Source organism: Nerophis lumbriciformis, linkage group LG30, assembly GCF_033978685.3.
Source record: "Nerophis lumbriciformis linkage group LG30, RoL_Nlum_v2.1, whole genome shotgun sequence".
NCBI classification, from domain to species: Eukaryota; Metazoa; Chordata; class Actinopteri; order Syngnathiformes; family Syngnathidae; genus Nerophis; species Nerophis lumbriciformis.
The window spans coordinates 19,940,087-19,957,586 of record NC_084577.2 but is presented as its reverse complement, the minus strand read 5'-3'; the positions used below and the strand labels follow the sequence as shown (position 1 = coordinate 19,957,586).

General features: G+C 39.1%; 1 protein-coding gene across 1 annotated transcript in view; it reads left to right on the top strand.

Annotated features, from left to right (window-relative positions):
• veph1 (ventricular zone expressed PH domain-containing 1) overlaps nucleotides 1–17,500 on the top strand; it is a 196,653-nt gene that overhangs the window by 103,742 nt on the left and 75,411 nt on the right. Inside the window, exon 5 of the mRNA XM_061925970.1 lies at nucleotides 15,320–15,483. Coding sequence (XP_061781954.1) covers nucleotides 15,320–15,483 — 164 coding nt within the window. The remainder of the gene's footprint in view (nucleotides 1–15,319; nucleotides 15,484–17,500) is intronic.

Here is a 17,500-nt window from a genome sequence, read left to right as displayed (position 1 = left end):
TTTTTTTTTTGTATATTAAATGTTAAAAAATGTTTTATTTACGGTTAAAAAAAATAAAAAAATAAAATCAATTGTCATTTAGACAGCATACTTTGAAATCATTACTCAAGCGGGTCTAAAAAATGTTGTAACACTTTAGTATGGGAAAGACATATTCACCATTAATTAGTTGCGTATTGACATGCAAATTAGTAACATATTGGCTCTTATTAGTCATGATTAAGTACTTATTAATGCCTTATTCTGCATGGCCTTATTATACAACCAGTAAGCCATTAACTAAGAGTCTTCCCTCAATAACCTCAGAATTATAGCTTATTATTAACCCTAACCCTAACCCTAACCCCTAGTGTCCAAATAACTCTAAATTAAGGCTTTGTTACTTTGTTCTATGTTCCCCATACTAAAGTGTTACCAAAAACATTTTTAACAAAAATTTTAAAACTTTTTTCCTACATTGTAAAAAAAAAAATCATCATATTTTACAGTAAAAATGGGCACCTCAGTTGCCACAATATTCCCATAATATTTACAATGTTTTTATTTTTTTATTTTTTTATTTTTACAGAATATTACTTTAAATGGAATAACAGTAACACTGTTTTTTTTTTGTTTTTTTTGTGTAAACTCTACGGTTGTCTTTTTTTTGTAGTGTATTACTGTAAATGGAAAAAATAGTAGCACTGCTTTATTTACAGTAAAACATTTTTTTCAAAAGTCAAATCTATTGTCATTTTTTGCATACAATTTAATGAATAACTTTGAAATCATGACTCAAGCAGGTATAAAAAAAAATGTTTTAACAAAAACATTTTTGGAATGTATGACGATGTAATATTTGTTGCAATATTAGATCTTATTACGATATAAAAGATAAACAATGACTTTTTTGTCTGTCAAAATGGAAAGAATGAGTACATTTAGTAAGAAAAAAACTACGCTTATTATAGACACTTGTTGTTTCTAGGTTTCGCGGGCCATGTAAAATAATTTGACACCTGGGGGTTTGAGTTTAACTAATAAAAATGGATACAATTCGGACCAAAAAAATGTTTCCGCACAGTCCGAGTGTACATGAGAGCGGTGGTGTCTGGGTGCCTTGATCCGCTTGGCGGAGATTTTTTATTTCCGTTATTTATTACTGCACACGTGGTAAAAGTGCAATTATAATGTTGATGATGTGCATTTACTAAAACAGGCATGTGATTTTTCCGTCTGAAGTCGGAATTCCGTCTTTTTTAATCTCGGGGGGGAAAAAATTATCTCCCGTTTTTCCGTTTTTTTTTCCGACCTTAAATCAAGATTCGAGACGTAGTTTATATTACGCGGTAGTTGATTGGTCGATATGTTCCTTGTGACCAATCAGGACATCTGTTATGAATGATGACGTTAATAACGTCACCATTCATAATGGTTATTACCGCCATTTTCCATATGTAAACGATGTCGGTTCTCGAGAGAAAGGACGCTTTACGAGTAAAAGAAATTGATAAACATGTCAAAAATAAGTTTCGATGGGACTGGATGGAAAGGGAAATCACTGATACTGTTGGGAAGAAGGAAGTTACGACTTTGTTCGGTGATTTTATTCGGAAAATCGATCGTCCCGGAAAGGTTTTGTGCACGTGGTGTCATGATAATATTGACTATGGATCACGAGGTTTCAAGGCTTTGGAAGTACATGCGAAACGCCAAAAACATATGAAACAACTTGAAGCAAGGAAAACTAACTTTTCACTAGCTGGTACTTTTGGATGTCCAACCGAAAGTGAGCAAACCTTACGGACTTCATCCTTTGTTTACATCGACAACTACCGTAGACATCGAGAGGAAAGATCCACCCAAACAACCCACTTCAGTTGCAGACAGGGTTGTTAATAATGAGGTAAGCTAAAAAATATTTGCTTGCGAAATACGCATGTTTGTTTTAAATATTAACCAATTATTGCTTTGCGAAATATAAATGTTTTTTTCTAAAAATAAAAAGCCACGTGAAAATATATTATGAAATTACAGAAATTCAAAGAGTCGCATCATTGATTCCAGTTAACAATTTATTTGAAATAAATGTGCATATAATACTATTTTGTAATATTAAGTTCTTATGTAGTCTCTTGAAACAATATTGTCAGTGGTGTAACAATCTTGAAGGTAAATATTTTCACACTTGTTTCATGCAATATGTCAGTGTCCTCACATTATTATTATTTCCTATTTTCAAATATGAGTAAACAATACTAAACATGTTTAATTATTTTCATAAATTTATATCCTATTTTGGCAAAAAGAATGAAATGTTTACATTTGGTATTTTGTTATATTTATAACTAAACTTGTAGGCAATTAGGCATATACATTAAAACTGTGAATTGTTATTAGTGGTTATGTATTTTACAATTAATGCTACTTTCTGATAGCATATATCATGTAATAGTCTTAACTTTAAAATATATTTTGTATAATAATACATCTTGGCAAACCTGTTACACCACTGATACATTTTTTTTACCCCATATAAATACAATATCTGACTAATAGTAATGATAGAATGATTTCAAATATGAAAGGAAATTTTATTTTAATTTGCAAGGAAAGCTCATGTTAGGGCTCTCCGAGAAAGCTAATGTGTGAAGTGAACTGAAGTAATGTGGTAATACTGTAAATAAACTGTAGATAATAATACTGATCAATGTGACACCTGTAGATGTGAAATGAACCCAAGATGTAAATATTAGTGACTAAATACTGTTGGGGCTGAACCATATACAGTGATTCATTAGGATCATTGGGTTATGTATGTTCTATTAATGATGTTTTCATGTCTTTAAACACTAAAATATTTTCTTCAAATGGTGCTGTCTTTGTTAATTTTAGCATGTTTAATTGGTGAAAAACCAGGAGCTTGGACCTGGCTGGGGGCCTTCGTCCCCCAGACCCATACTTGCCAACGCTCCCGGATTTTCCGGGACACTCCCGAAATTCAGCGCCTCTCCCGAAAACCTCCCGGGACAAATTTTCTCCTGAAAATCTCCCGAAATTCAGGCGGACTCAGGTCCTCCACAATATAAAATAGCGTACCTGCCCAATCACGTTATAACTATAGAATGATGGAGGGCGAGTTCTTGGTTTCTTATGTGGGTTTATTGTTAGGCAGTTTCATTAACGTCCTCCCAGCGTGGCAACAACACACAACAACAGCAGTCACTTTTTTGTATACCGGAAAGCAGTTGGTCTGCCGTAAACAGCAATGTTGTGACACTCTTAAACAGGACAATACTGCCATCTAGTGCATTTGATGAAAGCACTTTTGTGCGTGCCACACATCAATGCACCATCAGAGAGGGTGTTCAGCATGGTTAGAAAAATAGTGACAGAGAATAGAACAAGGATGGACAATTCAACCCTTAACTCAACAATGAGTAGATGAGTGTTATGTGTGTGTATATGTGTAAATAAATGAATATATATATATATATATATATATATATATATATATATATATATATATATATATATATATATATATACTGTGATGAGGTGGCGACTTGTCCAGGGTGTACCCCGCCTTCCGCCCGATTGTAGCTGAGATAGGCTCCAGCGCCCCCCGCGACCCCAAAGGGAATAAGCGGTAGAAAATGGATGGATGGATGGATGGATATATATATATATTTATATATATATAATAAAATAAATATATATATATATATGAAATACTTGACTTGGTGATTTCTAGCTGTAAATATACTCCTCCCCTTTTAGCCACGCCCCCGTCCCACCCTGACCACGCCCACCCCCACCCCCTTCCCCCACCTCCCGAAATCGGAGGTTTCAAGGTTGGCAAGTATGCCCAGACCCCCGGAAATTTTTTCAGTCTTTTTCATTGTGGTCAAATCACATGCCTGCTAAAATAAAACAAGAAGGAAGGTTACGTCAAGCACAAAAATCGTTGATTATGTTGACTTTTTTTTTCAAAAATACACATTGACATTATAAAGTGTGTTTTATCCCATTTTTATACATTAAAAGTAATCTTTATCTCACATATAAACACGTATTTTAACACAAAAATACATATTTATATAGAAAATGAATGGATGTGCTATATCCTGTCTGCATGACCATTTCGTCAAATCGTTTTTAAACAACAATTTATTATATAAAGATTTATTTGTAGTCAGGACTGCTGATTAAAAACCATCAAACTATTTCTTCACATAAAGCAAATACCAACTTATTGCATTTGTCAGTGTTTTTTTCTTTGTTTTTTACTGGAATTTTTGGGGTTGTGCATCATAAGATGCATATCTCAAGGCAGTCTCTCGTCCTATTCTTGACTGGTGTACACTTTGAAGTATCTCTACTGTAAATCCTGAAATACTTCCGACTGTATGATATAAGTCATGCCTGCTTACATTCCCACATGCTCTCCATGTGTTTACATGAGTGCACAGCGGTGTAACCCCGCACGTCCCCCACTTTGTGTTCCCGTGTGGGACCTTCAGAAGAATCCTGTAAATGCTTCACCTTAAGGTTTATGCTCATAAAAAAGCTGACTTTGCAAATGCGGCGTATGTCTGGGCTTGTCTGCAATGTGCTGGTGGAGGAAGTGAGGAAGGCGAGTGATGCATCTTTGAGATATTTAGGGGGAATTTGCTTTTTGCGTGCCTCCGAGTACTTTTAGGATGATTCATAAGGGTGCCTCGTCGCGTTGCGGTTCTTCCCGTCCTCTGCATGTAACATCTTACAAAGATTACCTCCAAATTCTTCAGGACAACCTAAAATCATCAACCTGGAGGTTGGATCTTGGGCGCAGTTGGGTGTTCCAACAGGAAAATGACCCCAAACACACGTCAAAAGTGTTAAAGCAGTGGTTCTTAACCTGGGTTCGATCGAACCCTAGGGGTTCGGTGAGTCGGCCTCAGGGGTTCGGCGGAGCCTTCGACACACCCGACTCATCGTGTAAATAAAAACTTCTCCCTATCGTCGTATTATGGAAGTCACACTGGTTTTCAGGTGCTTAATTTGTTGTGAGTTCATGCACTGTGTTGGTTTTGTTCTTTGAACAAGGTGATGTTCATGCATGGTTCCTTTTGAGCACCAGTAAAAAAAACATATAACTTTGTCTTGAATTTGAAAAAAAAAAACATTTTATTTTTCACTAAAGAAGGGTTCGGTGAATGCGCATATGAAACTGGTGGAGTTCGGTACCTCCAACGAGGTTAAGAACCACTGTGTTAAAGAAATGGCTAAATCAGGCTAGAATTAAAGGCCTACTGAAACCCACTACTACCGATAGTTTATACATCAATGATGAAATCTTAACATTGCAACACATGCCAATACGGCCGGGTTAGCTTACTAAAGTGCAATTTTAAATTTCGCGCCGAAATATCCTGCTGAAAACGTCTCGGTATGATGACGCCGGCGCGTGACGTCACGGATTGTGGAGGACATTTTGGGACAGCATGGTGGCCAGCTATTAAGTCGTTGGTACATACAGGTTTTGGAGCAACATATGTTGCCATCCAAGCAACGTTACCATGGACGCCCCTGCTTATTTCAGCAAGACAATGCCAAGCCACGTGTTACATCAACGTGGCTTCATAGTAAAAGAGTGCGGGTACTAGACTGGCCTGCCTGTAGTCCAGACCTGTCTCCAATTGAAAATGTGTGGCGCATTACGAAGCCTAAAATACCACAACGGAGACCCCCGGACTGTTGAACAACTTAAGCTGTACATCAAGCAAGAATGGGAAATAATTCCACCTGAGAAGCTTAAAAAATGTGTCTCCTCAGTTCCCAAACGTTTACTGAGTGTTGTTAAAAGAAAAGGTGATGTAACACAGTGGTGAACATGCCCTTTCCCAACTACTTTGGCACGTGTTGCAGCCATGAAATTCTAAGTTAATTATTATATGCAAAAAAAAAATAAAGTTTATGAGTTTGAACATCAAATATGTTGTCTTTGTAGTGCATTCAATTGAATATGGGTTGAAAAGGATTTGCAAATCATTGTATTCCGTTTATATTTACATCTAACACAATTTCCCAACTCATATGGAAACGGGGTTTGTAGTTTCAACACACTTAAACCCACAGCGTGGTTAATTTTCCTGCAGTTTAAAATGAAGCACATAGACATAACTCCTAAGTGTCTGAAACCAACTGCCATAAACATACATGTTAGCCAAAAGTTAACTAGGCCAATGCTTTTACACAAACACCTAAAACAATTAAAATATGCTGTAAATGTAAATGTACAATCTGCAAAATCTTAAATTTAGACCGTAACCATAACATTTAGAGTATTTGGATGCTTGTGACATTACAGTATTTTTAAATGCATTGTACAATTTTTCATTATTTTTTATATGTGTTTTTGACCTATTATAACCATAGTCATTTAGGTTATCTACTGTTTTTTGGTTTGCAGGAATCCACTGCATTTACTACTGTGATGAACTATTTTTGATTTTACGGTGTTTTTCTTTCTTTCTTTAGTTTATTTCGAACATGAATACACTTACATCATAATACATCACACAATTTCATCATTTCATTTTACATCATGCCCGAAAAGGAGTAGGAAGAAGCAAAGCTTATTTAATTTTTTTTACTGTTGCTATTTAACAATTGCTTGCCGTGGTTTTTAACAATCATTGTTTACAGTGTAGATATGGGTCGTACAAAGCAGGTGAAGTATTAGCTACACCTGTCTGCTTAGCTTCCTTTTAAATAATGCTCCTTTGTAAGGAACATACAGATGTGGAATGGACATGTGCACTATAAAATGTGCTAAATCTGTTTTTCCTTCAGTACTACCGAGTGCGGATTCACATCAAATCGAACTGCCACTAGATAATGTTAAAATTGTACAATGCCTGTTAAAAAAACGCCCAAAAGTAAGGCTCCACTTTTAAAAAGTATGCAAGTTCCATGCTCATTAATATTGGATATGCCATATACATGCTAATGGTTAACATTCGCCATTTCACATGGCAATTTCAACACCTCCAAATTTGGGCATATAAACCACAACAAAGGTGAAAGTGACAACCAAAAAGATGGTCTTCAATAAGTACAATACTTACAGTATAAACACTTTGTAGGGCTCAACAAAAGACAGCATTGGCACATTCCAATTAATGGTAAACTATGGTAGGGTATTTCCAGTATGACTGATCTGATAACATGGTTTCCCATTGTCACGTCAATCTCTGGAAATAGCCGGAAGATATTCTGAGCGGAATATTCAAAACGGCTGACTGAATTTGTGGCATTTTGTGATTTTGTGTTTTTATATACTCGGCGGATTGTAAAGACGATTGGATATGGTCATACCAAAGACTATAAAAATGGGACCCATTACCTCCCCGCTTGACACTCAGCATCAAGGGTTGGAATTGCGGGTTAAATCACCAAAAAGTGATTCCCGGGCGCGGCCACCGCTGCTGCTCACTGCTCCCCTCACCTCCCAGGGGGTGATCAAGGGTGACGGGTCAAATGCAGAGAATAATTTCGCCACACCTAGTGTGTGTGTGACAATCATGGGTACTTTAACTTAATAAAACATGATGTATATAAAGTCAACTTGTTTTCCCCCACTCGACTGGTACTTTAAGACGTGCAGTGAAGCCTGCTTTTTTTATTATTTTTTTTATCAAAGGGCTTAAGCGACTGTTACAGTTGTTCACAAAAACACACAACTTCAAAACTGCTCTTAGAAGTGAAGGAAACAAGAAATTTGTTGCAGATTTGGAGCTTGTAAACAGGCTCTAGGGACACTAGACACGCTAAGATTGTCATTAAATAATGAATTTAGCTTAATAGGAAATAATTAACAGCATGTTTGACACGCCAAAGAACCAGTTGTTGGTGACAATAGGCAGGAAATACGCTACATGGATCGTGGGGGTAGATAAAATATATCAAAGATGTTTTGGGGTCTGTGGAAAATTACAGTGCAGATGTTTGAACATTTATTCTCAAGAAAAGTTATCCTCAATCTGCTGGACAGATGCAAGCTTTGGTAATGAGCATCAAAGCAAAAGATTAGCAAAAGGACATTTATGAAAGGACAAATAAACGGAAAAAAATAAACAATCTTAGAAAACATCAAGATGTATGTTTTTTTTATTTTTATAATAACATTTTGTGTGACTATTGTCTTTCAGTTCACGTTCTGAGATGACGACCACACCTGTGTTGTGTGTCTACCCCACTCCAGAAAATCAGTATAACTTCTTCAACATCTTTTTTCAACTCCAAATCTGATAATTAGGGGTGTCTCAACCCGATATTGGTATCGGCCTGATATCAGAAAAAAAAAAAGTATCGGCTTGCATCCAAACCAGGGGTGCCCACACTTTTTCTGCAGGCAAGCTACTTTTCAATTGACCAAGTGGAGGGGATCTACCTCATTCATATATATCATTTATATTGATTTATTCATGAAAGAGATGTTTTTGTTAACAAGTTAAAGGTGTTTAAAGGATGATACAAGCATGTTTAAAGGCCTACTGAAATCCACTTCTTCCGACCACGCAGTCTGATAGTTTATATATCAATGATCAAATCTTAACATTGCAACACATGCCAATACGGCCGGGTTAGCAATTTTAAATTTCGCGTAAAATATCCTGCTGAAAACGTCTCGGTATGATGACGTCAGCGCGTGACGTCACGGATTGTAAAGGACATTTTGGGACAGCATGGTGGCCAGCAATTAAGTCGTCTGTTTTCATCGCAAAATTCCACAATATTCTGGACATCTGTGTTGGTGAATCTTTTGCAATTTGTTCAATGAACAATGGAGACAGCAAAGAAGAAAGCTGTAGGTGGGAAGCGGTGTATTGCGGCCGACTGCAGCAACACAAACACAGCCGGTGTTTCATTGTTTACATTCCCGGAAGATGACAGTCAAGCTTTACCATTGGCCTGTGGAGAACTGGGACAACAGAGACTCTTACCAGGAGGACTTTGAGTTGGGATGCGCAGACGCGGTACCGTGAGTACGCATGCAGCTGCGGCTTCCAAACATTTGATCGCTTTCCCGTACGTGCGTGCAGCTATGTGCATGTCACGTACGTAACTTTGGGGACTTTGGGGAAATATATGTGCTGTATGAACTTTGGGGAGGTGAACGGTACTTTGGGCTGTGGGATTGAGTGTGTTGTGCAGGTGTTTGAGTTGTATTGGCGGGTTATATGGACGGGAGGGGGGAGGTTTTTGTTATGCGGGATTCATTTGTGGCATATTAAATATAAGCCTGGTTGTGTTGTGGCTAATAGAGTATATATATGTCTTGTGTTTATTTACTATTTTAGTCATTCCGAGCTGAATATCAGGTCCCACCCGCCTCTCACAGCATCTTCCCTATCTGAATCGCTCCCACTGCCCTCTAGTCCTTCACTCTCACTTTCCTCATCCATGAATCTTTCATCCTCGCTCAAATTAATGGGGAAATCGTCGCTTTCTCGGTCCGAATCGCTCTCGCTGCTGGTGGCCATGATTGTAAACATTGTGCAGATGTGAGGAGCTCCACAACCTGTGACGTCACGCGCATATCGCCTGCTACTTCCGGTACAGGCACGGCTTTTTTATCAGCAACCAAAAGTTGTGAACTTTATCGTCGATGTTCTCTACTAAATCCTTTCAGCAAAAATATGGCAATATCGCGAAATGATCAAGTATGACACATAGAATGGACCTGCTATCCCCGTTTAAATAAGAAAATCACATTTCAGTAGGCCTTTAACACATATAAATTCCTTTCTTTCATGAATTCAAGAATATAAGTTGGTGTATTACCTGATTCTGATGACTTGCATTGATTGGAATCAGACAGTAGTGATGATAACGTCCGCATTTTCAAATGGAGGAGAAAAAAAGTCCTATTTTCTGTCCAACACCACATGAAAGTGGTTGGTTTTTGGCATCTAATTTGTCTAGCTTCCATACTCCTTTTTTAAAAATTTACAGTAAATACATTGGCAGCAAACTCCGTAGCTTGCTAGCTTTTGCACGCCAGCTTTATGAGACTCTTATTTTGTTAGCGCAGGCAGGGTGAAGCAGCGCTTTTATTGTGAAGATAGGAACTGTGCAGTCGGTCTTTAGAGTTTTGACGCGAGAGTCTGTTGAAATAAAAAGTGATTCTCGCCTTCCTGTCGGTCATTTTTTCTTAAAAAGGAGCTTGCAGCATCATCTCAGAAGACTCTCGGGTGCCTTGAATGTCAATCAAGTGACGAAATTGACGTCTTAGTGAAGATTGATGATTGCAAATTTTTAGGTCTATTTTTTTAATGCCTGGCTGGCGATGGACTGACACACCCTCCACCATCGACCGGTAGCTCGCCATCGACGTAATGGGCACCCCTGATCTAAACGATACTAACAGTCCTACTGTGCAGTGAACATCTAAATGTCCTCCAATAAGCACACAAGTTTGGTCTTTTATTTTAGTCAAGTTCTTTACAACAGCTAAGCACACAATAGCACACAAGCTTGACATACAGTCGCGATCAAAAGTTGACATACACTTGTAAAGAACATAATGTCATGGCTGTCTTGAGTTTCCAATCATTTCTACAACTCTTACCTTTTTTGTGATAGAGTGATTGGAGCACATACTTGTTGGTCACAAAAAAACATTCATGAGGTTTGGTTCTTTTATGAATTTATTATGGGTCTACTGAAAATGTGACCATATCTGCTGGGTCAAAAGTATACATACAGCAATGTTAATATTTGCTTACACGTCCCTTGGCAAGTTTCACTGCAATAAGGCACTTTTGGTAGCCATCCACAAGCCTCTGGTTGAATTTTTGACCACTCCTCTTGACAAAATTGGTGCAGTTCAGCTAAATGTGTTGGTTTTCTGACATGACTTGTTTCTTCAGCATTGTCCACACGTTTAAGTCAGGACTTTGGGAAGGCCATTCTAAAACCTTAAAGGCCTACTGAAATGCGATTTTCTTATTTACCGGTAAACGGGGATAGCAGGTCCATTCTATGTGTCATACTTGATCATTTCGCGATATTGCCATATTTTTGCTGAAAGGATTTAGTAGAGAACATCGACGATAAAGTTTGCAACTTTTGGTCGCTGATAAAAAAGCCTTGCCTGTACCGGAAGTAGCAGACGAGTAGCGTGACGTCACAGGTTGTGGAGCTCCTCACATCTGCACATTGTTTACAATCATGGCCACCAGCAGCGAGAGCGATTCTGACCGGGAAAGCGACGATTTCCCCATTAATTTGAGTGAGGATGAAAGATTTGTGGATGAGGAAAGTGAGAGTGAAGGACTAGAGGGCAGTGGGAGCGATTCAGATAGGGAAGATGCTGTGAGAGGCGGGTGGGACCTGATATTCAGCTGGGAATGACTAAAACAGTAAATAAACACAAGACATATATATACTCTATTAGCCACAACACAACCAGGCTTATATTTAATATGCTACAAATTAATCGCGCATAACAAACACCTCCCCCCTCCCGTCCATATAACCCGCCAATACAACTCAAACACCTGCACAACACACTCAATCCCACAGCCCAAAGTACCGTTCACCTCCTCAAAGTTCATACAGCACATATATTTCCCGAAAGTCCCCAAAGTTACGTACGTGACATGCACATAGCGGCACGCACGTACGGGCAAGCGATCAAATGTTTGGAAGCCGCAGCTGCATGCGTACTCACGGTACCACGTCTGCGTATCCAACTTAAAGTCCTCCTGGTAAGAATCTCTGTTGTCCCAGTTCTCCACAGGCCAATGGTAAAGCTTGACTGTCATCTTCCGGGAATGTAAACAATGAAACACCGGCTGTGTTTGTGTTGCTGAAGCCGCCCGCAATACACCGCTTCCCACCTACAGCTTTCTTCTTTGCTGTCTCCATTGTTCATTGAACAAATTGCAAAAGATTCACCAACACAGATGTCCAGAATACTGTGGAATTTCGCGATATTGCCATATTTTTGCTGAAAGGATTTAGTAGAGAACATCGACGATAAAGTTCACAACTTTTGGTTGCTGATAAAAAAGCCGTGCCTGTACCGGAAGTAGCAGGCGATATGCGCGTGACGTCACAGGTTGTGGAGCTCCTCACATCCGCACAATGTTTACAATCATGGCCACCAGCAGCGAGAGCGATTCGGACCGAGAAAACGACGATTTCCCCATTAATTTGAGCGAGGATGAAAGATTCATGGATGAGGAAAGTGAGAGTGAAGGACTAGAGGGCAGTGGGAGCGATTCAGATAGGGAAGATGCTGTGAGAGGCGGGTGGGACCTGATATTCAGCTGGGAATGACTAAAACAGTAAATAAACACAAGACATATATATACTCTATTAGCCACAACACAACCAGGCTTATATTTAATATGCCACAAATGAATCCCGCATAACAAAAACCTCCCCCCTCCCGTCCATATAACCCGCCAATACAACTCAAACACCTGCACAACACACTCAATCCCACAGCCCAAAGTACCGTTCACCTCCCCAAAGTTCATACAGCACATATATTTCCCCAAAGTCCCCAAAGTTACGTACGTGACATGCACATAGCGGCACGCACGTACGGGCAAGCGATCAAATGTTTGGAAGCCGCAGCTGCATGCGTACTCACGGTAGCGTGTCTGCGTATCCAACTCAAAGTCCTCCTGGTAAGAGTCTCTGTTGTCCCAGTTCTCCACAGGCCAATGGTAAAGCTTGACTGTCATCTTCCGGGAATGTAAACAATGAAACACCGGCTGTGTTTGTGTTGCTGCAGTCGGCCGCAATACACCGCTTCCCACCTACAGCTTTCTTCTTTGCTGTCTCCATTGTTCATTGAACAAATTGCAAAAGATTCACCAACACAGATGTCCAGAATACTGTGGAATTTTGCGATGAAAACAGACGACTTAATAGCTGGCCACCATGCTGTCCCAAAATGTCCTTTACAATCCGTGACGTCACGCGCTGACGTCATCATACCGAGACGTTTTCAGCAGGATATTTTGCGCGAAATTTAAAATTGCTAACCCGGCCGTATTGGCATGTGTTGCAATGTTAAGATTTCATCATTGATATATAAACTATCAGACTGCGTGGTCGGAAGAAGTGGATTTCAGTAGGCCTTTAAACATGCTTGTATCATCATTTAAACACCTTTAACTTGTTAACAAAAACATCTCTTTCATGAATAAATCAATATAAATGATATATATGAATGAGGTAGATCCCCTCCACCTGGTCAATTGAAAAGTAGCTCGCCTGCAGAAAAAGTGTGGGCACCCCTGGTTTGGATGCAAGCCGATACTTTTTTCTTTTTTTTCTGATATCAGGCCGATATCAATATCGGGTTGAGACACCCCTAATTATCAGGTATGGAGTTGAAAAAAGATGTTGAGGAAGTTATACTGATTTTCTGGAGTGGGGTAGACACACAACACAGGTGTGGTCGTCATCTCAGAACGTGAACTGAAAGTCACACAAAATGTTATTATAAAAATTAAAAAAACATACATCTTGATGTTTTCTAAGATTGTTTATTTTTTTCCGTTTATTTGTCCTTTCATAAATGTCCTTTTGCTAATCTTTTGCTTTGATGCTCATTACCAAAGCTTGCATCTGTCCAGCAGATTGAGGATAACTTTTCTTGAGAATAAATGTTCAAACATCTGCACTGTAATTTTCCGCAGACCGCGAAAACATCTTTGATATATTTTATCTACCCCCACGATCCATGTAGCGTATTTCCTGCCTATTGTCACCAACAACTGGTTCTTTGGCGAGTCAAACATGCAATTAATTATTTCCTTTTAAGATAAATTCACTTTTTAATGACGATCTTAGCGTGTCTAGTGTCCCTAGAGCCTGTTTACAAGCTCCAAATCTGCAACAAATTTCTTGTTTCTTTCACTTCTAAGAGCAGTTTTGAAGTTGTGTGTTTTTGTGAACTCTAACAGTCGCTTAAGCCCTTTGATAAAAAAAAAAAGCAGGCTTCACTGCACGTCTTAAAGTACCAGTAGAGTGGGGAAAACAAGTTGACTTTATATACGTCATGTTAAAGTTAAAGTACCCACGATTGTCACACACACACTAGGTGTGGCGAAATTCTTCTCTGCATTTGACCCGTCACCCTTGATCACCCCCTGGGAGGTGAGGGGAGCAGTGAGCATTTTACCGTTATTAGGGACCGCAATGTCCCTTTGTGACAGAGGACCCTATTGTAATTGTAAGGTTTTATTATTATTCTTTATTATACCGCTGCCTCTTTGAACTGTAATTTGACCCCCTTAACATGCTTCAAAACACACCATATTTAACACACACACCAGGACTGGCAAAAATTGCGATCTAATCAAAAAACCTAGCCCCAAAACTCAAAATTGCGCTCTAGCGCCACCTTTAAAGAAAACACAGACAAAACTGCCTGTAACTCCCACTAGGAATGTCGGAGAGACATGAAACAAAAACCTCTATGTAGGTCTCACTTAGACCTACATTTCATACACTGACATCCTTCAGCAAAATCAACAGGAAGTTTGCAATTCCCCCTTCAAAACAAAAGTTTTGTAAAAACAGTCACTTTTGCCTCTTTGAGCTATAATTTGACCCCCTTAACATGCTTCAAAACTCACCAAACTGGACACACACATCAGGACTGGCAAAAATTGCGATCTAATAAAAAACCCAACCCCAAAACTCAAAATTGCGCTCTAGCGCCCTCTAGGAAGAAAACACAGACAAAACTGCTCCTCGGAAGAAAACACTGACTAAACTGCCTGTAACTTCCAGTAGACAAAAACCTCTATGTAGGTCTCACTTAGACCTACATTTCATATATTGACAACCCCCCGCAAAAATCAACAGGAAGTTTGCAATTCCCCCTTCAAAACAAAAGTTTTGTAAAAACCGGTCACCTTTTTTCAAAAATGATCTCCTCTGAGCGCCTTTGTCGTGTCGGCTTCAAACTAGCACAGGAAAGAGATTTAACCCTTCTGATTAAAAGTTGACAAAAGAGTTTTAATTACTGCTCCGGTTTGGATTTTATGTGCCGTCAAAGTCGGTCCTGTCCATCGCTGCTTGCAGCTTTAATTTCTATAGTTTTTTTTGGAGACAGATTACCAATATATCAGCTTTTTCATAGTAGTGTACTGTAAACGAAAACAATTTCCCGTCAAATTAACGGATTTAACATCAACATACACTAATGTCCTATCCTTTTCTTCTTTTTTTTTACGGTGAATTCCTGGCAACCACGGCTGCCGGTATTTTACCATAAATTGTGTTGATTTTTTTTTTACAGTGTACTCCCGTGTGTCCGCAGGGAACCACATGCTGCTCCGTGTGCTGCCCTCAGTCTACTCCAGACAACCCGATGTCATCCACCGTCACCTTGGCAACCTCACCGCGATGATGTCACAGCTGGACCCTATGGAGCAGCAGCACCTGATCCGATTGCTCCAAATGGTGGCCGAGCAGCATCCGCTGGTGAGGTTGTTTGTGACGTGCTCACTTTCTTTGAAGTCATTCCAAAACAAGGAAGGGCGATTCAAGTTCAAAACTTCATTGGAACATCTCTGCGTGGAGTTTGCACGTTCCTCCTCGTGCTTGTGTGGGTTTTTTTTCCTTCACACATGCCAAAAACATTTAACTTAGCTGGAAAGTGTAGCCTATTTAAATGAGGATTTTGCATCTACAACCGGTTGTCACCATGGAGACACTCGTTTACTGCACACATGCTTCCAACCTGTAGTGTTTTGTTATGTTGTGGAACATGCAGCACACAGCTATAATTCCTACCACCTTTTCTGGGCCTTTACAAACACTCCTCCAGTGAGTTCTAGAAAGGAACCTACTTTTTAGCAAGGTGCTGGCACTAACTAATGGTGAGCTGGAATGATCCAGACACATAAAAATGCATGTTGCTTGAAGTTTTTTCCGTATGGGAGATATATTGATTATTTTGGCTCCAAATCAGCCCTTTAGTTATTCATCAGCTCAAAGGCAAAATTGCTGGACAGACAATATGCACTGTAAAAATGCTTGTTGATTTTAAGGAAAAAAACAGGTAGCTGGGTTGCCAGAATTTTACGGTGAAAATGAAAGTGGTACCGTTTTTACATTTTCAAGATTTCAAGTTTCAAGATTTTTTTTTGTAAAGAAAAACAGTGGCAACATCGAGAGTAATGAAGTATCCCACACTTCTCTTTTTTGTAAAGTACATTTGTGCAGCCAATATGGGCATCTACATCAACTATATGATTTGCCTGAGTAGCTGGACAGGACAAAAAAATAAATAAATAAGAATCACGCTTAGCAAAGCTTAATGTAAAAGTAAAGCATATCTGACAGTATTTGGCTGTGTTGCATTATTGCAATAATTATACATCATCACGGAAAAAAACAATAATTTTGCATATTTTTGCCTCATCTAAGTCAACGCTTGAAAATTTGTCCCACGGACCGGGCGGGGGTATGGTATTTTTATTTTTTAAATTTTTTTAGTCATAAAAAAATACAATCATGCATGCTTAGGGACTGTATCCCTGCAGACTGTTTTCATCTAAAATGTTTTGTATTTTTTTATTATTTTTATTTCTTGTGCGGCCCGATACCAATCGATCCACGGACCGGTACCGGTGGGGACCACTGATCTAACTGACAGAATAATTAGAGATGTCCGATAACATCGGACTGCCGATATTATCGGCCGATAAATGCTTTACAATGTGATATCGGAAATTATCGGTATCAGTTTCAAAAAGTAAAATTTATGACTTTTACGGAGTGGTACACGGACGTAGGGAGAAGTACAGAGCGCCAATAAACCTTAAAGGCACTGCCTTTGCATGCCGGCCCAATCACATAATATCTACGGCTTTTCACACACACAAGTGAATACAGGTCACACTGAGGGTGGCCGTATAAACAACTTTAACACTGTTACAAATATGCGCCACACTGTGAACCCACACTAAACAAGAATGACAAACACATTTCGGGAGAACATCCGCACCGTAACACAACATAAACACAACAGAACAAATACCCAGAATCCTTTGCAGCACTAACTCTTCCGGTACGCTACAATATACACCCCCCGCTTCCCCCTACCCCGCCCCTCCAACCCTGCCCACCTCAACCTCCTCATGCTCTCTCAGGGAGAGCATGTTCCAAATTCCAAGCTGCTGTTTTGAGGCATGTTAAAAAAAAATAATGCACTTTGTGACTTCAATAATAAATATGGCAGTGCCATGTTGGCATTTTTTTCCTATAACTTGAGTTGATTTATTTTGGAAAACCTTGTTACATTGTTTATTGCATCCAGCGGGGCATCACAACAAAATTAGGCATAATAATGTGTTAATTCCACGACTGTATATATCGGTATCGGTTGATATCGGAATCGGTAATTAAGAGTTGGACAATATCGGAATATCGAATATCGGCAAAAAAGCCATTATCGAACATCTCTAATTATTGCAATAATTATACATTATCAGGG